Source organism: Heloderma suspectum, chromosome 3 (genome assembly GCF_057233095.1).
Source record: "Heloderma suspectum isolate Gila_16-S chromosome 3, 16-S_ref, whole genome shotgun sequence".
In the NCBI taxonomy this organism is placed as follows: domain Eukaryota; kingdom Metazoa; phylum Chordata; class Lepidosauria; order Squamata; family Helodermatidae; genus Heloderma; species Heloderma suspectum.
Window position 1 is genome coordinate 130,771,493 of NC_139460.1, and position 23,264 is coordinate 130,794,756.

At 42.3% G+C, this 23,264-nt stretch overlaps 2 protein-coding genes across 3 annotated transcripts in view; one reads left to right on the top strand and one right to left on the bottom strand.

Moving 5' to 3' along the window:
* Window positions 1-14,517, top strand: part of GAS6 (growth arrest specific 6) — a 59,380-nt gene extending 44,863 nt beyond the window's left edge. For both annotated transcript variants that reach the window (XM_084844551.1, XM_084844552.1), the window contains exons 11-15: window positions 1,420-1,584; window positions 3,598-3,766; window positions 6,335-6,507; window positions 8,549-8,777; window positions 13,881-14,517. In XM_084844551.1, the coding sequence (XP_084700677.1) occupies window positions 1,420-1,584; window positions 3,598-3,766; window positions 6,335-6,507; window positions 8,549-8,777; window positions 13,881-14,032 (888 nt within the window). In that variant the 3' untranslated portion in view covers window positions 14,033-14,517. The remainder of the gene's footprint in view (window positions 1-1,419; window positions 1,585-3,597; window positions 3,767-6,334; window positions 6,508-8,548; window positions 8,778-13,880) is intronic.
* Window positions 14,518-21,041: 6,524 nt separating this feature from the next.
* The window catches only part of TMEM255B (transmembrane protein 255B), a 45,655-nt gene continuing 43,432 nt past the window's right edge, over window positions 21,042-23,264 (bottom strand). The window contains exon 8 of the mRNA XM_084844553.1: window positions 21,042-22,647. Coding sequence (XP_084700679.1) covers window positions 22,480-22,647 — 168 coding nt within the window. The 3' untranslated portion in view covers window positions 21,042-22,479. The remainder of the gene's footprint in view (window positions 22,648-23,264) is intronic.

Genomic DNA, 23,264 nt, shown 5'->3' on the forward strand with positions numbered 1-23,264 from the left:
AAACATTTTGGAGTTATGCCGCCCTGAAAATTTCTTCTCTACCTTTGTCCCCACCATTTCTGCTATTTCACACTATAACATTATCTGTTGGAACAATTTGGTTGCCATCTCTGTCTCATCCTGTGTGCATGTAACACGGTAACAAAAAGTATTATGAGCATGCAAATGTTCATGTGTGATACACAACAAACTATGGGATATCAGTGTTCTGTGTTTAGGAAATCTAAAAAAGAGCAGTTTTCAGCCATATTCATATTCTAGCTATTGTACTATCTGGTGGGATATGCTGAATCTAGATATAAACTGATCTCAAGACCTTGCGATGAAAAGTTTCAGAGTGCATGAACAATGTCTCCTTGAAGAGTCCCAAATGTCAAAATTCCCCAAAACCAGATTTGGTGGCTTGGGTGCAATCCTGAGACATTAAAATGAATGGGAGTTCACTTAGGGCATAACCCTCTTTGTTCTGAAGGAGTGTTCCAAAGCTGGAGTGCTCCAAATATCCTGTGTCTTGCAAGAAAGAGCCAGGCAGGGCAGGAGGAGGATGGAGGCAATTTCACCTCCCATTCCTCTGTTTAAATGAAAAAAACAGCTAGAGGGGCTTCTGAACTGGTCTAGCTGACTTACTTTTTTGCGAGTGGGGAAGACACTGGAGAGGCCATAAGATGCTGTGTTTCATGGCCTCTCCCACCTTTCCCGTTCTTTCTACAGCAGCTGAGAAGGGGCAGGGGATTAGAACTCAAGAGTCCCCCTTCCTAGGTTGTAGCAGTGTCTGCAGAGGTGGGATACAACCATGGGAGGGGAACAAATGGAAGATGATGTCATTTAGGGCTTCTTTACACAGAGCTTTTATCCTGCTATTGAGATTGGTTACTCACAGAAGTTTGTGGGTCCTGTAGATGACATTGTTAACCTCAAGGGCGTCTCTTGCACTAAATGACCTTTATTCCATTTTTTAAAAGATCGGAGATAATGAGCTATCAAATTACCCTGCTTGAGTTCTGCTTCAGTTCCCTCTGTGGAAAAGAAAAACCTGCAATCAGAGGAGCTAGACCACAGCGCCATCTAGTGGCTGTGTAATGACACATATGGAAGACTCGGATAAGGGGGAAAGGGTGGATGGGAAAGAAGCATGTGTAAAGGAGTCCGTAGAATCCTGCATTTAAAATGGAAGCAGAAAACCCCATTTGAAATGCAGGATTTTAGGCTGGTGTAGAGATGTTCCCAGATACACGCATCCCCATAAAATTTCATGAATGACACAGAGCAATTACATTATAAAAGCCTCATCTAGAAGTGCCCCATATGATTTGAAATTGGAGCAGAGAATAATTTTCTCTCTTGTGGATGACTGTATCATGCAGTTACTAAACCTTTAATATTTATCTCTGAACCTCTTTGTAATTTTTTTCCCTTCAGATATCTGTTGAAGAACTGGAGAGAAGCTTGGTTATAAAAGTCAATAAGGATGCAGTTATGAAGATAGCCATCTCAGGGGATCTGTTTACTCTGGACAGAGGGCTCTATCAGCTAAACCTAACAGTGGGAGGAGTTCCTTTTAAGACCAAAGATCTTGTGCAGCCTGTAAGTACTGTTAACTATATATTGTAGTCTGATGCAGTGATGGTCAGCTGGTAGCTTGTGGGCCAGATCCAGCCTCTGAAGTAATTTTATTTGGTTCCTGGTACTCCTTCTAAATTGTACTCAAGGTGTGATAAAACTCTTGTATATACTTTCGCTTATAAAGAAAAAAGGAAAATGTTTTGATTTTCTTAAAAAAAAAGAAAAAAGTATTGTCCTGGGTAGTTACTTACTTACTGTACATTTAAACCACCCAATAACTGAAGTTCTCTGGACAGTGTGCCATGCATTAAAACATACAGTACAGATATTAAAAAATAAATAAAAAACAGCACAGAATAAAAGAAAGATAAAACCAGCAGCAAAGAATAAAACCATTACAACATCATAAAATGACATTAAAGCCAGCAGCAGAATAGAGTACTAAAAGCAGTTCTTAAAATGCCTGGGAGAATAAAAAGTTCTTCACGTGGCCCCAAAAAAACCCATAACATAGGGTAGGTCTGGACTCAGGTGCTCACTGCAGTAAAACACTTCTCTAGTCTAGACAGTATTATATTATCAAGTCACAGAAATCACAGAATCATAGGCTTGGAAGGGGCCTACAAGACCATCGCTTCCAACCCCCTGCTTAATGCAGGAAGCCTGATTACAGGGGGTCTCCCATCCAAATACTAACCAAGGCTGACCCTACTTAGCTTCTGAGATCAGACAAGATCAGGCGCATCCAGCCCTTTGCTTCACAGACCTCTTGTGACCATGAGAGCCAGTTTCTGCAGAAAAACATATGTTCAGCCCCTGGACCTCTGTCAGAAATGAGGTGTACTCAAGACTAAACAAGTTTGCCCTTTCTGATGTGCTGTGTGTTACCTCTTATTCTGTGTTAATAATGCTTGTTTGGTAAGCTTGGTTCCAAATCTATATTGTTTACTCATCTTCTAGCCCTGTCACAAGGCCATCCCTACCATTAGGCAGAGTGAGGTGGCTGCCTTAGGCAGCAGATTTTGGGTGTCACAAAAGGGCAGCAAATCATTTATTTTTTAATTTGTTGTAGTAGTAGTATTTTAATTGTCAAGAATGGGAGAGGTGTTTCTGTAATATTCTACCTCATGGGCCAAAATAACTTGTGGGGCTTTGAGTACTATGCACTGACACTTGGGTGGGTGCAGGGCACCATATGCCTCCGTCTCAGGGAGCAAAATGTCTTGGGCCAGCCCTGGCCATCACCAGTCTTCTCCTTTGGCCCCTTCCACTGCCCAGATGATCAGCACCAAAGGAGCAACCACCAAAGTCCCTTCTTGCCTGCCCAAGTGGGTGATCAACAATGGATGCTTCACGGTCACCACTTTCTCCCTTCTTCAGGGACGTGGAAGCAGAGGACAGGAAGCCAACCAGCACCACAAAGGAGTGTTGGCCACCTATTTAAAGGGATTGGGGGGGGGTGAGAAACTGTCACCAGAGTGCAGATGGTAGTGGTGGTGGCATGTCAGGGTTAGGACTGGTTGAACCTCCTGGGGCATTGGGGCCTCAGCAACTGCTAGATGGTTCCCAGCATCTGGAATACAGAGAGTTTCTCCGAACATGGGTGTTCCATTTTGCTGTAATGGCCACCATCACTTCCTGTGGCACTGAATTCCATAAGCCAGCCTTGCCCAACCTGGCATCTTCCAGTTGTGCTAGACTGCAACTCCCATAGTTCCAACCCAGCATGGCCAATGGGATTTATTGGGTTTATATAATGGCATTTATATAACAGTTTGGTATGACTTTACATAAGGTCATTGTAGTAACATGGCAAGGCCATTGCACACCCTGATACGTATGGTACCATTGCCAAGTCATAATTGACTGAGTCTTTCTTGTTTTACATAGTTTTATGGTTGTATTGCTTTTCTGTGAACTACCCTGGAAATACTTATATTGAAGAGAGGTATATAAGTGTTTAAAATATTTTTCTAACCCCCATTCCAAATCTAGCAGCAATTCAAAGTAAGGGACTTCCCTTTATCTTGTTAGATTAACCCTCGACTAGATGGCTGTATGAGGGGCTGGAATTGGCTGAATGACAAGGACAAGATTATCCAAGAGGCCGTGAGATCGAATGATAAGATGCAGTGCTTTGCAGTTGCAGGAAGAGGCTCTTTCTATCCTGGCAATGGTTTTGCTGTGTTTAATCTCAGTTATGGTAAGTGCTTGGTTTTATTATGCTGTGCAACGTGTGCATTTTAATTTTGCAAAAAATGGAGAAGTCAATGTCTGTTAGGAGTGGAATAGAGAAAAAATAATGCTATCTTAAAATTATAATATCCTCCATATGAAAATCCTCAACTTGTACAAAGGAAGTTGAATTAGATGTTCATGTAACAAAAGTTCTAATATTTTCTAGCTTAAACAAGACACAATATATACAGCTCTAATTACTTTTTCCTGCTCACACTTCAACAATGGGTTTTAATCTCTTGCAAATATTCTTTTTTCTTTTCTATTTCCTATTTCACGTTAGGCTTCTTTCATTCCATCCATTGTCTGTCATGATTTATTACCTGGAGAGAAATTCACTGTGGTCTAAAATGTAACGGTGAGGGTCATTTTTTCTCATTGGCCCTCTGGCAATTTTGATTAGACTCAAAGTCAATGTGGTCACCTTCTCAATGACATGTTCTCAATTCAGACTAACAAGCCTGCATAAACTGAACACAGCAGAGGCCTTTCAAGAATGATTCACACACATACCCACTCCAGCTGAGATTGAAATCAGCACTTGCTCCCTGAGCAATGCTATGTGTTGTCATTTGCATGTTATTTGCAAGGAGAAAGTAACATCTGAAGGGGCCCAAAGGAGAGGGCACAGCCAAGAAGCAGAAGAAAGCTTGGCCTTCCTAATGAGCATGGAAAGGCTCAAGCCCCCAACTTCTTCCTCAACCCACTTCTTTTAAATCCTTCTCAGCATAGAACTATCCACAGTTAATGGGCCATGCTGAAAAGCTTCATACTTTTAATGAAATGCTGGGTTATATATTTTTAAAAAGGCAAAGCAGTAGAAAAGCGACTTAAAATATAGGATTGTTGTACAAGTTTCTTTCTGTGCGATAGTTACGTCTTTAGATAGATTTCTCTCTCTCTCTCTGTCTCTCTCTCTTTTACCCTAGTGCATATGCAGACAGTTCAAATAGCTAGGATGATGAAGACTGTTTATTATTTATGTTTTTTATTTTGCACTGTTAAACTACCCAATAACCCAAGATCTATATACAGTATGCAATACGTTAGAAACATAAAATACAAACAATAAAACAATGAATAAATAAAACCAGCACCAAAGAGTAAAAACACTACAGCACCTAAAAACAAAGTAAAACCAGCAGCAAAATAAAAGTGCAATGATATAAAAACACTAAAACCAGGGTTTTTTTTAAATGCCTAGGAAAATAAAACAGTCTTTACCTGCTGCCAAAAAGACCATAACACAGGCACCAGGTGAGCCTCTCTGGGGAGGGCATTCCACAGACTGGGTGTCACCACTGAAAAGCCCCCCCCCCCAAAAAAAGGCCCTGACTCAATTGAGAGGAGACCATTGGGTGAAGTGATTTTGCTCATCCTGTCCCCCTGTTGCTTTATACAACTGAACTGGCCTGGGGTGGGGTGGGTAGTTTACATGGCACTTGTCCCATGATGGATGTCCTGGGGGAAAAGGTGTTTTTCTTTCAGTACGGTGAGGAACACTGAAAACTTCCATTTGGGTGTATACTTTAACAAGGGCCTTTGATCTGTGTCATCATGAGCCTTAAGACAAAACAAGAAAATCAGGATCTTCCCTTCTGCACAAACCAGTATTATTGCAAGTTCTCTCTCTGTTCTGCCATATATTTTGAGAATATGATAGTAATCCGGTGGTAGTAGTTCTGTACCATCAAGATACAAGAAGTTTAGCACAGGGAAAGCCTGGCTTCTTAAGTAAAAATGAAGCATTTCCTCAAACCTGAAATAAATCTAACTGGCAGTCATTTTATTTTATTGTAAGTAAACTACCACTGCTATCTCAGCAAGATATGGAGCAGTGTCTTAAACAAACCAGGAAAATGGGGTACATTTTCTTTCTTTTACTAGTTTCTATTATAATTAGACTTGTGCCATAGTAAGAAAGATTGAAATATACTACAGATAAAGATTTTTCTCTTGTGTGAGTGTGTGTGTGTGTGTGTGAGAGAGAGAGAGAGAGAGAGAGAGAGAATAGTGTGATATCCATTCACAGGGCTTAACACTGAAGTAAGTGAGAACAGAACCCAAGGCTACAATTAGGTAATGTGAATTGGGTTCTATTTATATCTGCTTTGTTTCATTTTGTTATGGCTTTTGTGAGTGCCCTTGAGTCAGTTGGAATCGCATCACTCAATTACTTCCTACAGCTCAAGGTTGATATCAAAGCTGGATGAAACATTTTGCAGGAGCCCTAAGAATGTGGCAGATTCATAGCCCCCGGCAATCAAGACTCCCAATAAATGCTTAATGTTGGCTTCAGGCAACCTAAAATCCTATAACCCTTTGTGAAATGAACAAAGTGGAACTGTTAAATTAGTTTCATATGGCAAGGCAACATACTTTCCTTTTTACTGCTGACTGTATACAATGTACCTTATTTTATATATCCATCCATCTGTTGCCTCATATGAGGAAATCTTCTCTACTGCTTGATTATTTGAATCTTTTTTTTAATTATATGTACCTAGTTCTCTGCATCTCTGTCTTTCTGTAGCCCATCCACTTGACAGCAATGAAACCAGGAAGCAATGGGAAGTAAAGGTAAACATTCTAATTCGGCCAGCCACAGATACTGGAGTGCTCTTTGCCCTGGTCAACAGTGAAGCAACAGTCCCTTTGTCAGTGGCTCTGATAGACTATCATTCCACAAAGAAACTTAAACGACAGGTAAACACATACATGCGTACTAAAAGATTGGCTTCTTCTTTTTTTAGTTTGCATGTGGTATATCATCAAGTTCTGTACAGCCAGGACCAGAATAGAGCATGCAGACCAAAGACACAAATCAACCGTAGTTAAGCAATTTTGAATCCAGTTGATTTCAGTGGTAGGGATTTGGGCGGGTGCATTTATCCTCTCATATAAATCAGTAAGATAGGAAAATGTTAACTTTACTCCAAACGGCTAGATACATACCATTAGACTTGAGAATAACATGGCTGGGATTGATGCTTGAGCTGCACCTGGGCATGATGCTGGCCCGTTCTTTCTACAGGATAGCCTAAGGCAGTGTTGGGCAGGTGCTAGCCTTGCAGTACCTAATTTTTCACTAGAACCCTGAGACTGATCAACCAGAGCCTGATGCAATAGACCTGCACTTAGAATTAAATAATTCTGAGCTGAGGAATTTGTTTTGAGGACCAGCATTGAATGGAGCCCACAGTCCTCCCACACAAACCCCCGGTCCTGGCTACCCCATGCTTCTTTTCTTTAGCGCAAGTTAGGATGGGGTGGAGGTGGGGATTCATTTTGTTGCTGCTGTTGTTAAATAATTAGGAGTCAGAAATCTGTACCAATCTACAGCAGATTACCCAGAGATCTACTTTCTGCCCACCCTTATCCTAAGGCACCACAGGGAAGTTATAGTAAGCTGCTCTGGTCCATACACAGAAATGCAGTACTCTGCCTGATGAATCCTTGTTGGCGGAAGATGGACTGAACTGGGGAGAAGAACGGCGCCGCCAGTTTTCCTCCAAAATTGTGTGACCCTTTGTAGATGGCTTGGCTCTGGTGAGGCAAATCTTGCATGAATGATGGAAGAGGTTTGCTATGACCCTCCATTGTATAGAGGCAACATGTTTCTTTGTGCAACATACACAGAGTTGCATGGCTTCCTTCTTTGCCTGTATGCCTCCAAAAATTCATCAGGGTGCACTTTACTGGAAGCCCAGCAAAAGTTAAAAGGGCTATGCTAATTAACTGAGTAGGGTGATTAAGGCTGTGTCCATAAGCACACTTGCTAGGGAGCAGGTCTCATTTATGTTGAGAATCATACAGTAAGGCAGGGGTAAGCAACCTGGTGCCTTCCAGATGGCTTGGACTACAACTCCAAAAATCCCCAACCATTGGCCATGCTGGCTGGGGCTGATGATAGCTGTAGTCCAAAAGCATCTGTAGGGCACTAGATTGCCTCCCCCTGCAGTGAGGGTTGCAGTCCTATACACATTTACCTAGCACTGCAGCACCCAGTTTGAGTGAGCTGAAGTATATGGTGGTTGTTGCCAGAGGAACTGTGCCGCAGTGACTCTGCTTGAATCAGGTGTTTCTCAGCTTGAGTAGAGGGGCTCAGAACTGGCTCATTAGAGACAGGAAGTATGGACTGGAAGAGGTAAAAAGGAAGGAAAATGTCCACCTCTTGGTCCTGCCCTTCTTTGTTTACCCCACCAACCATGCCAATTATCAATTTCCCCACTTGTTAATCCTGTTAGCCATAACAACTAAAAATGGAACCTCCATGTCCAGTATGCCACTGATGTATCAGATTCTGTGGAACAAACAGGCTATTATCTTCATGTCCTGCTTGTGAGTTTCCCAGAAGCATCAAGCTATCTATCTATCTATCTATCTATCTATCTATCTATCTATTCATTCATTCATTCATTTCATTTCTATACCGCCCAATAGCCGAAGCTCTCTAGCCACTATGTGCTAGACTTGATGGTCTCATCCAGTAAGGCGGTTCTTAACTTAGTATGTTCATGCAGGTAACGTATTGGGGAGAAATATTTGAACTGAAATAATGTTGTGTTGTGGTTAGTTTCAAAGCAAACTTTCCAAAGCTTTTTTAGTGGTTGGGATAGCAGAGTATTTGTGGGTGGCTGCTCTCTACAATTTGTAATCATCCCTACATTTGGCAGTGGTTGGTGTTTTGTTTTATGAATGTGTGTAGCTTCCGTTTTATTGTGCCTTGTTCTCCTTTGCTGTTCAGTTCATCGTCTTGGCAGTGAAGAACACGGTGGTGTCCAGACTGGCAATAAGCATTTGTGATGAACAGGAACACTTGGTTGACATCTCCATCAGCAAGGGCCAGATACTGCTGACTGTAGATGGGACTCCAGGACAGAGTGAGCTAAGCCATTCACAGCTAGAAGACAACCTGTCTGTCTTGGATGATTACCTGCAGTCATCTGTAAAGACCTATGTGGGAGGTTTGCCAGGTGAGTATCAAACGTTGTTGTCCAGAAGTAGTTGATAGAACTGGCAGCCAAGGAAGCTGTTGGTGGTGTTCTGCTGCTACACTTTATGATGGATTGACTCAAGAAAGATCCTTATTTAGAGTTGGGGTCTCACTTTAAAAAACAATCGGATTGCAGTATGAAGGTTGGCTCAGTTTGGAGACTTGAGAGAGTGACACACAACTGAACCTGAGAGTTGTTTTTTTAAAAAAATCTGGAAAGAAGGCGGAAAGCAATCTGTTCCCATAGAAAAATCACTTGGGTGGGTATTACACTAAATTGCATCCCATGGCTTTTTTCAGGGTCACAATGTAATAAGTTGTACAGAAAGAGAATGTGCAATAACATACAAATTACATTTTGTTCATGAAAGGGCAAAGCAATGTCCCTAGAAAGAATGTATAACATTCTTTCTAGAGGTTATATAGATACCCACTGAAAGACTAGCAGCTCTTTCATAACGTTCTAATGTGACAAAAAGAGTGGAAGCTGATCATTTAGTTTAACTGCTTCTAGCCAGTTGGGCTGCAAAGATACAGTGTTACTCTGCTGTTCCTGCCCTTAGGATTGGGTTTTTTTCAGCTAATCCAGCACCAGGTATAGCTATAATCTGTCTCATTCTTGCCACATGATATTGCGCAAGTTGCTTTCATCCACTGTTGGAAGGTGGCCCAGGAGCTATTCATACAATTACTGGTTGTACGCTGGCCATAAAAGTTGCCACTTCTGAATGCGTGATGAAGACTGACTCGTGTGCGTGTGTGTTTGTGTTGTGTAGTTATGGATGGTCACAATCAATTTACCCAAGGCTGGGGTCAGCACAGCACACACAGACTTTTCCTATGACCATCCAGTGAACAGTAATTTCCATTCCTGGCAAATATCTACCAATAGGTTTGTGGACACTGGCTTGGCAGGACCTGAACCAGCGGGATTTGGAACAGATATTGGAACAAAACCCTAAAATAGTTCATGAACCAAAAAGATTCAGATATACCTACTGCCACTTTCTTTGGCAGCAGCTACTGCGGTGTGAAATTAAGGTGCAGCAGGTGGCAATAATGGCAGTGAGCCTTCCCAGAATCCCCAGTAAACAGCCTCATGGCCACAATTCCAGTAGTACCTGCATGCGGTGACTATAGTACCACACCAGTTTTAACTGCCCAAGAAACAAGCCACTGTTCTGTTTTAAAAGCAAATTGTTTTTCTCTTTAGTAGTTTAGTTTAGTAGTGGGAGCTGCTGCAACATAAACGTCAGGGTTTTGGCTGCATGCCTGATCCTGTGCCACATGTTCATATCAGCACATGCACACTTGTATTTTTAGGACAAGAAACTTCCTCAGTTAATGTGGCATCTTGATCTGGTCTCCCTTTGTTTTTATTTTCTGAATGATCAAAACTGGATGTCAGCTTTTAGACAGACAGGAGTTAAAATGTCTCTGTAGAGAAATTCTAGTGCACTGGAGAAGTGGAATGGAAATATCAGCAGATGTCTGCCTTTGCTTGAATGTTTCCTGTTCCACCCCACCAAAAATATTATACAGTTCAACTACTTTTCGCCAGCTAGTCAGTGTCTCTTTGATAAGTGCAACGTTCTTCATGACCCTTTGCAGCCATCAGCCACAGCCTAAAAAAGAAACTTTAATCCTTATGCTTCAGGGAGAGAGGGCGGGCATGGATTGTGACACAAGTCATTATTTATCAGGAGGCCATTTCCAGGCACAATTCAGAGTGCCAGGCCTGATCTTTAAAGCCCTATATGGCTTAGGAACAGTGTAATTCAAGGACTGTTATTCCCATATGAGCCTGCTCCGATGTTGATATCCTCTTCAGACACCTCCTGCGGGTCTGTGGAGGTGAGGTGGGTAGTGATCTGAGAGGACCTTTTAATTGGTGGCGCCCCAGCTTTGGAACACTCTCCCCAGGGAGGCTTGCCCAGCAGGTGGTGACCCTTTTATTTGCCCAATCCTTTTAGACGTTTGTTTTACTAGGTCTTTTAATCTTCCTTGCCTCTGGTTTTAACCAGTAGTGTAGTGGCAAATTCAGAAGTGCATGGCCCCTTCATGACAGTCACAGCCACGCCCCCTCACAGCCATGCCCCCTTCTAAGATTGTACAACTATGTAAGATATAGAGCCTTCAACTGGGATCCAAAAACAGTGCAGCTGAGAGTAAGGCAGTGGTATTTCAGTTGGATGTCTGAGAAAAAAAATGCAACGGTGTTAATCTTTTTCACTCACTCAAACACAATCATTTTAGGGTTTCAAAATATGATACTCTATGGGAGCTTCACCCTCTCAACTCAGCCCTCATGGACAGATCCCTTCTCATTTAAACAGCCCCCCTGCACACTCTCTTAGTGCCCCAACATTACCCATTAGCCTTCCCTAAGCTCCTTCATTATATCTCTCGCCTCCCCCTCCAACAGAAACGTCCACACACCCAGCTGGATTGAACTACACACATATGCACGTGCACGCACACACACACAAGCACACATACTCTCCTCTCCCCCCAACTGATTTTTTTCTGTTTGTTTCCCTTCCCTCCATCAAGGTTTGTTTGCCCAGGTACATGCCAACCTTGTGCCAAAAAGTGTAGCTGACAGAACAGGTTGCGTTTGGCCATTCTGCTTACTGTAGAAGTTAATGTTCAAGAATTAACAGTGCAATCCGATGGGTGTTTATTTCGAATTAAATTTACAGAGATCTTGGGAAGGCAGCTAAGGCTGCAGCCCTACACACACTTACCTGGGAGAAAGCCCAATTGGCACTTGAACATAGTGGGACTGACTTCTGAGTAAACATGCATAGGATTGTGTGATCAATCCTAAAAACTGGCAGAAACCAGCCACCTGCCCTGCTCCATAAGTAAATAATGGTGGCAGCACCACCACCACCACTCTCCTGCTGCTGCTGTGGCCAGGAGCAGCAGCCCTGAATGGGTGGCCAGTGTTGCATTTATTTTATTTGGTGGTTTTAATTATGGTTGGATTGTTTGCTCTGGGAACCCTTCAGGGTTGAAGAGCAGGGTAGGAATAAATGCATGCATGCATGCCTAGGGGAATCCTCTCCATGTATGCAGAGCTGGAGAGCTCTAAGCATGCAGAGGGATGAAACATGCCATTAGGTTACTTCTTTGCTTTTTAACCATTGCCCATTGAGAACTCATTAGGGGATACTACAGCAAAGAGTTTGACTAGTAGAAGATCTTTAATATCGGAGATGTTCTATGCAATACCATTCACCAGTTCAATTCTGCTATAAGTTAGCTCAACTTGTTAACAAATAGGGATCCTTTGTATCATCAGCTCTTCTTTTTCGTCTTTATTTTATTTTTGGCACAGACTGTTTTTCATCTGCTGAAAATTTCAATAGGCCCTTTAGCTTTTCCTAAAATGGTTTGACAAGTGGATAGTTAAGAGGTGAAAATATAATCACCCTGATAAATCCGTGTAATCATACCTGTCTAAAAATATGGATTTTTAACTTGTTTTTAATGGAGAGAGATGGCCCCAGTTTTTGCTGCTGATGGCACTGCTGCAAAAAAGTGCCATGTGGGTTCCTTAAATCAATGTACTTTATGACTGCTTCCTCAACAGAAACACATTTTGTTTGCGCTATTTGTTGTTACATCAGGTGTTAATAGAGAGAGGTTTCAGTGACCTCCAGTGCACAATTAACAGAATGTTTATTCCCTTCCATTATCTGTGCAGTCATTTGGGGTTGCCAACTTTTGAACTGGTCTGTGTAGTTGTGCCTTTAATGGGAGCCTGGACTGCAGAAATTAGTAGACAGTATTTACCTCCATGCTCATGGCTAATCTCTGCAGAACAAGCTTCATTCAGTTTAAAGGTGCATCTAGAGGGGCTGGTTCAGAAACTGGCACCAGGGTGTGTGCGTTCATATATGAATGAAAGAGTGATTTTCTGTAGATTAAATTGCAGGTGGATTATAAATTAGTAGTAGCGAATAATGTTGATATAAGCTGATTTCTTCATGTATTGGCTTATACTAAAATCCTGTCTCTCTCTTCCTGCTTCAGTGTTTACATGGATACTGGTAGGCATCTTATAAAAGATTTTTGTCACTTCCAACAAAGCTTTGATCAAAGGTGTATGACCAACACATTACCTAAAGCCTCATTAGTACAGCTTGTCTAAGAAATTTATTATTTGGGTTGTCTCCTAAGAATTTTAAGACAAACAGATATTTCCGTATCCTGTATTTGTGTTTTGTGCCTGACAGGCTGGCCTTTTCTCTAGCACTAGACATATAGGAGTCATTTGCTAAACCATACTCTGAGATCCAGTACTCCTCTGTCTGGATTCTAACTAGTACAGGGAAGGCTTCTTTTTCCCAACTTCCTAGAAATCAGCGATTATATATAATTAGAGGGAATGTCCACTTTCTTCTGGGCTAGGCTACAAGTATTTCCATTCTCACCCCAACCCCCATCTCCCCCCAAAAGCCTGGGAACTCAGCCATTCCTACAGTAATATACAGCTTGTTGTGAGGTGTAGATAATTCAAAAATCCAGCATGGCAAGCAGGATACCTACACTCTCCACAGAGTGAGACGATCAGATAATTACACTACAGTAGAAGCTAGCTATATAACATAATGGTTAATCCAATCTCCTGTCTAGGAGATAGCAGAGAGCACCTTTCCCAGACAGAACTATAACCTGAATCACTTTAGATCTGCTTGAAAGGCAAGAGATCTGCAGGGCAAACTTGCCTTGGTGCTAAAACCTATCCAAAGATTAAAGAGAACATTTTGAAAAGTAGGACTGGAAGAAAAACTGATGGGGTGGGGGGGAAGCAGGGAAAGGTTACATCTCAGAATATCATTTCTACTTCATTGTATGTAGAAACAGAAACTCAGTTCAAGTTTCAATTATGAATGCCTCCTTGAATTATGCAGCTCAACTATTCCTGTAGCCAATGTTAGTCATAGAATAGTTTAGAATCTAAAAGGAACAATGTTGCCTACTTTTGTTTTGAAATTTACAAGAATGAGGAACTTGGTAGTACCATTTATTGAAGATGTTTTCCTTCCCTTTCTTTAACCCCCCCCCCCCACAGATGTTCCTGTCACTTCAACTCCAGTCACCGCTTTCTACCATGGCTGCATGACGGTGAGAGTTAACAAGCAAGCTCTGGATCTAGATGAGGCTTTCTACAAGTCCAATGACATCACATCTCATTCTTGTCCTCCAGTAAAGACTGGTCAATAGATGCCACTGCAACACACACAAAAGTTTTATATTCAAAAAAGTCAATTTCAATGCTTTCTTTTTTATATAAATATATATATAAAGATATAAATTATTCAGACTTCCAGCACTGCGTGTATAGTTCTCTTGAACACTGAAGTTATGTAGGAGCTACTGAAACTCAAATGTCAGATTAATTATTGAAATATTTCTTCACTTGGGAGGGTTTAAAATGTGTAATATATTTGTAAATAGATGAGAAGACTAATATTAATAACCCAAAGCTGCAAACTATTGCCTAAGGTGAGTAGTTAAGAGAGATCATACCTGTCATGTGGCAACTGGTAATATATTCTGAGTGGACTGGAAGATTAAAAATAATAATGTATTTTTTTATTACCAAATGCTGCTTCCTGACTTACAAAATATGGAAGAATAAAACATACAACTTTTTTTGGAATTAACTGAAGTAAAGACCACCTCTGTTCTGGGTGGAATTTTATTTGACTTTCTTGTCATTGTCTCATGCCATTAAGCGCTGCAGTTTCCTTGCCTACAATACAGATAGGTGAGAAACTTACATGGTGGGATGCCCCAGTGCGCCTCCTCACCACCTTCCCTCAGGCTCCCTCATGATGCACTGCAAGTGCTTTATCCCATGTTTAATAGAGATGCAGACAGGGAAACTCCTTTCCTTGGCCCCTTGGCAACCCACCATCTTGGTCTGATGTAACCAACTTGCATGCTCTGTGAGGAGCATTCAAGGAACCCTTCCTTGCTGCCTGACACAGAGGTGATTAAGGGATAGAAGGCATAGCCATATCCGCCTCCTCTTCTGCCACTAGAACGCAGAATGCTGTAGTCAAGGTTGCAGTAGTTGCATCTTCTACTGTAGATCCTGCATTTGAGGGTCTCCCTGAGTCAGTGGCCAGTGGTCAGACGGCTTCTGTGTTAACTAGGGGGCACAACAAAGGTTCATACTACCTGAGTCTTTGCTCCCCAGGTAGGACCTCATAGTGTGTCTAACCTACAGAAAAAGATTACAGATTCTACTCACCCAGCTAAGAGTTTAATTTGGGAAAGTAGGCAAATACGGGCCCAGCTCTCTTGGATTTATATGTGGTCCATAAGCTAGAATTCACAAGAAAATAGTTTCATCATGAGGCAGATCCTGGGTTCCTTGGGAATGTGCTGATAAGACTGCCAGCTGTGGAGTTTCATATCAAGGTTATTATTATTTTATTATTATTATTATTAAATTATTAATCGCCCACCTGGCTGGTCGCCCAGCCACTCTGGGCAATGTACAACAATAAAACAGTTAAAACAATAAAATTCTACATTAAAAACATCGTATTTCTAAAAATACCCTAACCCACCCCAAATGCCTGCCTGAACAATCACGTTTTTAATGCGTGGTGGAAGCTCATTAAAGAGGGAGCATGGTGGAGTTCCCTAAGGAGGGAGTTCCACACAGTGGGGGCCACCACAGAGAAGGCCCTCTCCCTTGTCCTCACCAGCCTAGCTGTCCTGGCTGATGGGGCGGAGAGAAGGCCATCCAAGGCTGATCTTGTTAAGCGGCCTGTCTGGTGTTGCTGGAGGCGTTCCTTAAGATAGGCTGGGCTGGAACCATGTAGGGTTTTAAAGGTCAAAACCAACACCTTGAATTTGGCCCGGAGAACAACTGGTAACCAGTGCAACTCCTTCAGCACTGGAGTGATGTGATCTCGCCAGCAGCTGCCTTTAATCAGGCGAGCCACCGTGTTCTGTACCAGCTGCAGCTTCCGGACCATCTTCAAGGGTAACCCCACGTAAAGTGCATTACAGTAGTCTAAATGAGAGGAGACCAGGGCATGTACTACCGATGGGAGCAGATGCTTGGGAAGGTAGGGGCGCAGCCGCCATATCAGATGGAATTGGTACAGCGCTGTCTGGCTCACAGGTGACACCTGAGCCTCCATGGACAGCTGGGAGTCTAAAATGACCCCCAGGCTGCAGACCTGGTCTTTCAAGGGTAGCCGTACCCCATTCAACACCAGGTCGACATCCCCCAACCTCCTCTTGTCTCTCACCAAAGGTACCTTGGTCTTGCCAGGGTTCAGCTTCAGCTTATTCCTCCCGATCCAGCCACTCACCGTCTCCAGACGTTTGGACAGGGATTCTACAGCCAACCTTGGTGAAGATTTAAACGAGAGATAGAGCTGCGTGTCATCCGCATATTTATGACACCGCATCCAAATCTCCTGCTGATAGCCTCCAGCGGCTTCACATAGATGTTAAATAGCATTGGGGAGAGGATGGAGCCCTGTGGCACCCACAAGTGAGTGGCCACAGGTCCGAAACCTCCTCTTCCAGTGCTGCCCTCTGGTACCTGCTAGAGAGGAAGGACTGGAACCACTGCAATACGGTGTCTCCAATGCCCAACCCCTCTAGGCGGTCCAAGAGTATACTGTGGTCAACAGTATCAAAAGCCACTGAGAGGTCAAGGAAGGAGCATTCACCCCTATCCGGAGCCCTCCTCATATCATCCACCAAGGCGACCAAGGTGGTTTCTGTCCCATGCCCAGGCCTGAAGCCCAACTGAAATGGATCTAGATAATCGGCTTTCTTCCAAGTGCCTTCAACTGCATCGCCACCACCAGCAAAATCACCTTGCCCAAAAATGGCAGATTCGAGACTGGGCGAAAGTTGTTCAGAACTTGGGGATCCAAGGAGGGCTTCTTTAAGCATGGTCTTATCACTGCCTCCTTGAGGGCTGATGGCATCACTCTCTCCTCAAGGGAGGCGTTCACCACCGCCCTGAGCCCCTCACCCAGTCTCTCTGCAGCCGATAATGAGCCAAGATAGGCAAGGATCAAGTAAGCAGGTGGTCGTCCTTACAGATGAAAGCACCTTGTCCACTTCATCAGAAGAAAGAACCTGGAACCTATCCCACAAAACTGGTTTGCCATAGACCGCCTCTTGCTCACTATCTGTATTCACAGGGCACAGAATAACACTCCTAATCCGATCAATTTTATCTGCAGGTTAGGATTTGGACCTAGATATCATGTAGCTATTCAACAAAAATACAGTTGTAGGAGTGAATGCTTTTTGTATGTTATTAAAGCATCACTGTCGTGGTCAGGTAATGATCCCTTTGACATTATCTTTCCACTATTTATTGTGCCTAACTTGAATATGTATGAAGATATTTATGAATAATTTGCTCTACTGCATCAAGTCCAATAGTGGTGCTAAATCTCTTTCATATGTAACAAGTAGAGACCCACTCTTTTTTTATATATACACTCACACAGCATTCAACTGGTTGTCATTCATGTTTGTTTTCTTCACACACACACCCACACCACACTCAGTGGCTGGGTTTAGCTGTAACAAACTATGGTAGGGAAGTGGCCTGAGCTGCCCAAGATGGGCTAGAGTATCGTGAGGGGAGTGTTTTTCCAGCCTGTAATGAGTTAATTCCCCTATTAAGCCGCCCTCGGAACCCACACTCTATAAGGGTTATTTTACCTATGGTGGGTTAGCGTGTTGTCTGTCGCACCAGCAGAGATCACGTACAGAGCTGCTTGGCAAGAGCGGCCAAAAATGCTGCCCCCGCTCTGCTCCTCTCAAGCAATCTCTATTCCTGCTGCAAAGGATGCTGGGATACCTGCCAAGCTGGCCGAGAGGACTACAGGAGGAGGAGGGGCAGGGGTGTGTGTGTAATAAACTCCTATGTGTACCTTGTTTGCCCGATTGTCTGATGGGAGCACAGTAGGTTATTGGTATAACCACCTACCCAGCGTAGTTTGCCACCTGCCATGGATTAGCGTGACGTGTGAATAGCCCCAGTATGTTCTGCTCTCCATCCTCATTGGGAACAGTAAGGATTTCTCTCTCACTTAAGAGCAGTGGAGACATACTGCTTGCATTTTCTGCAGGAGTACAGAAACGGGAGAGTTTCACCGCCCACCCTCCCACTAGACTCAAAACATCAGCATAAGAGAGAAGGATGAATGAAGATTCCTATTTATCACCACTGTCTCCAATCCACCTTGCTAGGAACATCAGTGATGTTCCGTTCCCTGTGCTCACCCCCCCCACCCCAAGCAGTTATGGTTACTCATACACATTCATGCCTTCTCTTTCAGTGGGTGTGATGAGGTAAGCCTGGAATGGATGAGTAAAATGCTTTATCATCTCCAAACTAATAGGGCAAGCAGGCCAGGATAGAATGTGTGTGTTGAGGCAAGCAGAGCAGTAGCATTTCACTGCACTCTCACTCATTCCACTTAGATCCTCACTGCATGTGCTCCCAACTTGCTCACAGTGCAGTAGGCAATTTAGACCTTGTCCCTACATCCGAGCCAAGCCAATTAAAACTAGGTTTTCTACAGCAGCTGGGTCTTGCTGAAAGCCTTCCGTACCTGTGCAAGTGTGGTTTATTGAGCCCTTCGGAGGTGCTGTCCTAGCTCAAACTGCTTACATGGTCAGTTCCCAATTGCTTTTTTGGATCAGTGCTTGCTTTTTTTCCTTGTTATGCAAGCTCAGAAGCCCAAGACCTTGGTCAGTTTACATTCCTGACTGTAACAAGCACTCCCTCAACATAGGTTCTGTTTTAGTTGGTCCCCCTCTCAGACCTGTCTGACTCCTATAGGCACTGCAGCTACCCTTGGGAGTTTGTTACTCTGCAGCATACTCGGTAGTATTTGAAGGCAAGTGCCAACATACTGACAAGTGTGATGTGAAGGCCCTGGGGGGAAAGGGGGCAGAGAATTCAGAAAAAAAGGTTTTCCCAGGTACCTTTTTTGTTTTCTGAAAAATTGAACTATTTTGATTATTAAATATTTACTTTTAGAATGATGAATAAAACGCTTAAGACAAGGTGTTCACATATTGCGACCCAGCCTTTACTTCCACAAAATGATTTCTAAAAACTACATAATAGGAAGACGTTTATAGGAGGTGTAGAGATATAAAATGTCTGGAAATTTTGAAGCCATGGGGGGAAATAGTTTTTTAATCCTTGGTTCCCAGCATAGTTATTTCTTCCTTTCCTTATTAAAATTATTGTTCTAATGCATTTTTACTGATGGACATTTAGGAATGCTCTAGATCATGCTTACTTTCCCACCATGTGACTAGAGTCACCATATTATAACATATGATGAAAATGTGCATTGTTGACAAATTGGGTTTTGTTCTATGTATAGAACCTTCTGTACCTAAAAGGAAATCAGCCTGGCTCCTATAGTGTAGGCATGGGATTCAGACAACCTTTAAAAATGAACAAAAACAAGATGTTAAGGGGTAAAGGGAATAAAATGTCACTCTTCAAATAATAAGTTGGGATTGCTTAAAAGTTCTTAAATTAAATATCCTTGGTTACCATTACTAATAGGTGAGAGAGTCTTTCCCAGCTAAATAAGTTCTTGATAGCTTTTCCTGCAGATGATATTACTCTAAACTCCACCCTAACCATATCCTCACAAACAGGAACAGATGCTGTACAGCAGTTTTCCTCCTTCTTGGTTTTAGGATGATTCAGATATTTCAGGGAGTACTTCAGAAGTTCCCTCTGTTCAGGCATAAAATAGGAACCTAAAATGTGTTATGTATAATTTGGTTTGCTCATAAAATTATAAGTGGGCATTTTCTGCCCTAACCCTAATTCTTAGCAAAGCATGTCTGACCTCAAGCTATCAAGAACCACCCACATGAAATGACCTAGTCATTATATCAGTTACTCACAGGTCATGAACTGAATACAAAGACTTGCCAATCTTAACCTTCCCGTAGCAATCACTATTTTGGCCTATAGAAACCAGACCTACTCTCTCCGTTTTAGGACCAAAACACCTGACCTGGAATTGGATTATAGTCTTTATCAGTTTATCTCTCCAATATGACTGGTCAGGAATATCTACGAGGTCTGAATTACTCAGTTTTCTTAGCTAGCATGATTCCTAAATGACTGCTTTCCCTTCAATCTATAAATATATTTCACTTGTCTCTTATTGTAGACTCACTCAGAATAATACATAGCTTTTTTCTTGTTGACAGTATGTCCAGAGCTATGCGAAATCCTCCCTGGGTTGTAGTTGGTTTATGTGGGATTCAGAGTTCTCTGCACATAATAGCTAATGAAGTGCTTTTAAAGAGGTAACATAAGTTCTCTGTGTGAGGCTGTGGAAGATAAGAACAGCATAATTCCAGTACAGAAACTATGAGGGTCATCAAGTGTATAATGTATAAAGAAAGATGGGATGGTAAAACTGACAAAGGTCAGCATTCTTTCAAATGTGATGCGACACTCATGCATTTGCTTCTTCAGTCCAATAATTTAGTAAATTGTCACACAATGCCAGCAGGCCAGTTGTAAATACATTCCTTGCTTTCTCCTTCTCATATACTTTCCTACTTGATTTAAGCCCCACTCAGGCATTAAACCTGAACTGGTTACATAAACACATGGAAGATACACAGGGTCATGATAAAACAAAACTCCCTGATTGCACTAAGAGTTCTACTTGTATTCAAGCAAATGCAAGCAGAACCTTCAGACCTTGCCACTCAACATTGCAAGATCAGGCACTGAGGGGTGTGGCTGGAGTACAGTGGACGGTGAGGGATGTGGCCACTGTGCACGGCCCCATGCCTCTTGCATATGGTTACATACATTGTTCAGGCTTAATACCCTAACAGGGCTCTAATCTTTGCCTCTTCTACACCATTATCCATATAGACAGTCTTCATGTCTTGCTTATTTTCTATTTGCTCCCCTCCATTTCCAGGCCTTCATTCTCTTTCCTCCCTTGACATTCTCCATATAGTGTGAAAATCTCTAAATCGGAGATTAGGCAATAGGTAGCCTGGAAACTGTCTCTCCTCCCCCTCCCTAAATAAATCAAGGTCAACCCCTTCTCATTATGAGGACTTTTAAATACATACCACTTCACTGTGAATAGCAACAGAAACTTTAACAGAGCCCTCCCCTTATTATGCATAAACATTAAACACTGCACGACTTGTTGAATCTGTAGCATATGGTGAAGACAACTTTTATTTTCAATCATATTATTACACTATTATACTATTAAACTATTATTAAACTATTACACCACACAAACTATTCAGACAAGAAAAATAAACCCAATTTAAAATAAAATAAAATAAAATACCTTGATCCTTCGGTATGTAGCCTTTGGAAATACAGTTCATACTAAATCAGGGTACTTTTTTCCTTTTTGTAACATGCATAGACCAAAAGTACAAATATATTTCACAAAGCATATTTTATTGTAAAATAATTGACACAATCTTTTGGAAGACAAGTTCACCCAAAAGAAGCTATTAAATGAATACTAAGAAGGAAAGAGAAAAATTGCTTTCCCTAAAATAGCTGGCCATCTGTGTATAGCACTATTTACAATCTAAACTACAGGTAAAATAAAAACCAACTGCCTTATTATGTGTAAGAGAAAGGAGTTAAGAAGCAGACATCCTGCACCCTGATCAAGTATAGGTGATTCACACACTGAGTGGACAGTGATTCTGTTACTGGGCAGTGATTCACAGCTGTGCAGCTCCGATGTGCAGCTGCATTACTAGTCTAGGTGGATGGAGATGGGCATTCTCATCCCTCTTGCAATATAGATGCTAATGTGCATCCCCATCTACTATCTTGGGTCACTGATCAGACAATGGGTGCATTTGGATGTAATGGTAACCTGTGGTTTATCATTGCAGGAATGGGCCTAGGAAAGCCTCCGGGTTGCATGTCGCCCCCATCTCCCTGCCCCTGCCTGACCATTCTGGCATTCTGCAAGGAGGATAGTGGAAGCTTTCATGTCTTGCTTTTGACTAATCACAGTTTAGCACTTTGTCTGATCCAAACAAACTGAGGTTAGTCTCAACTGTGGTTTACTGAAACAAGCTAACTTCATGATTATGAAGCTGTCTTGTTTCAAACTATATAGTTATGATTAACCACAGTTTAGTATTTGAACCTAACACTAAACTGTGATTAACTGAAAATGGAATCAAAAACTTCTAGTCTCCTCTTCGTGGTTGTGCCAGAGGAGAAGAAAAGTAGGGAGTGCGCAAGCCCGAGGCTTACCTGGACTTGTTCTTGTAATGATAAACCACGTTACATTTGAATGCGACCATTACCTTCCTCTGTGTGGGTGCCTCTGGATCCAGGCCCTGCTGAAAAAAAATACTTGCTTCATATTTGTTGATGGGGCCGGGAAGCACAGTAGACTGAAACTGACTACATGCAATATTTGACTCACTGCTCTAACAAATACGCTTGCCCATTTTTCATTCACTTTCCTGGTAACAATTACTTGGATTTAAAGCGGAGAAATACCATATCACACAAAATGAGATTCTTGAAAGTCTACTAGCCTGAGCAGCACACATTTTTGCCAATGTTATTGTTTTCTTTTTAAACCTACTATCTGTTGATAATTATCTCTTGGCTATGGTATGTATGGTGGAGGCTTTTCACCTGACAGGAAATACGCTGGTGTATATAACGGCGGGGCATTGGGAGGAAGGCCATAATTAGAACTGGTCTGAGATGGTGGCTGGGTGTCATCAGACAAAGATATGTCAGTAGATGATGATGTTGGGAAATTGCTGGTAGGCTGAAGCAAGACAAAGAAAAAGCTTTCAAAGATTAATCGCAAACTAGACTTCAGAGGCGTTAATTATATAGGCATGTATAATGTATACAAATTAAGTAATAATTCAACACACATGCATTTGCAATTATATACACATATATACATACACACCTACACCCACTTATTCATTGTCAGTTTTCAACTCCTCCCTGCAGGTGAGGTTACTCCGTTAAATTTTGATTCCGTTTTCTGTACAAAGCTTACTGTATATAAATGTTAAATCGTACTAGTAATACACATTTTAGATAACCCATTGCATACACAGACACATGCAGGGGAACAGGGGCTTTTTCTTCCACATATTTCTTGTATGCAAATAGTTATGCGTATTTCTTGTACGCATAACATTGAGCAATGAAGAAATTTAAAGAAGAGCTGAGAACTGCTATTGGTGCCCTTTGGTCCTAGATCAGAAGAGCCCATAGCCACCCACGCACCCTCCCTATTACACATTCCACCCAGCAATGCCATGATTAGGGATGTACGAAAGTTCCGCCACGGATCTCGGGGAGGCCGAATGCCAGCGCATTCGGCCCCCCGAAATCGGTGGTGGAACGGCCCACCACCCCCCTGCCACC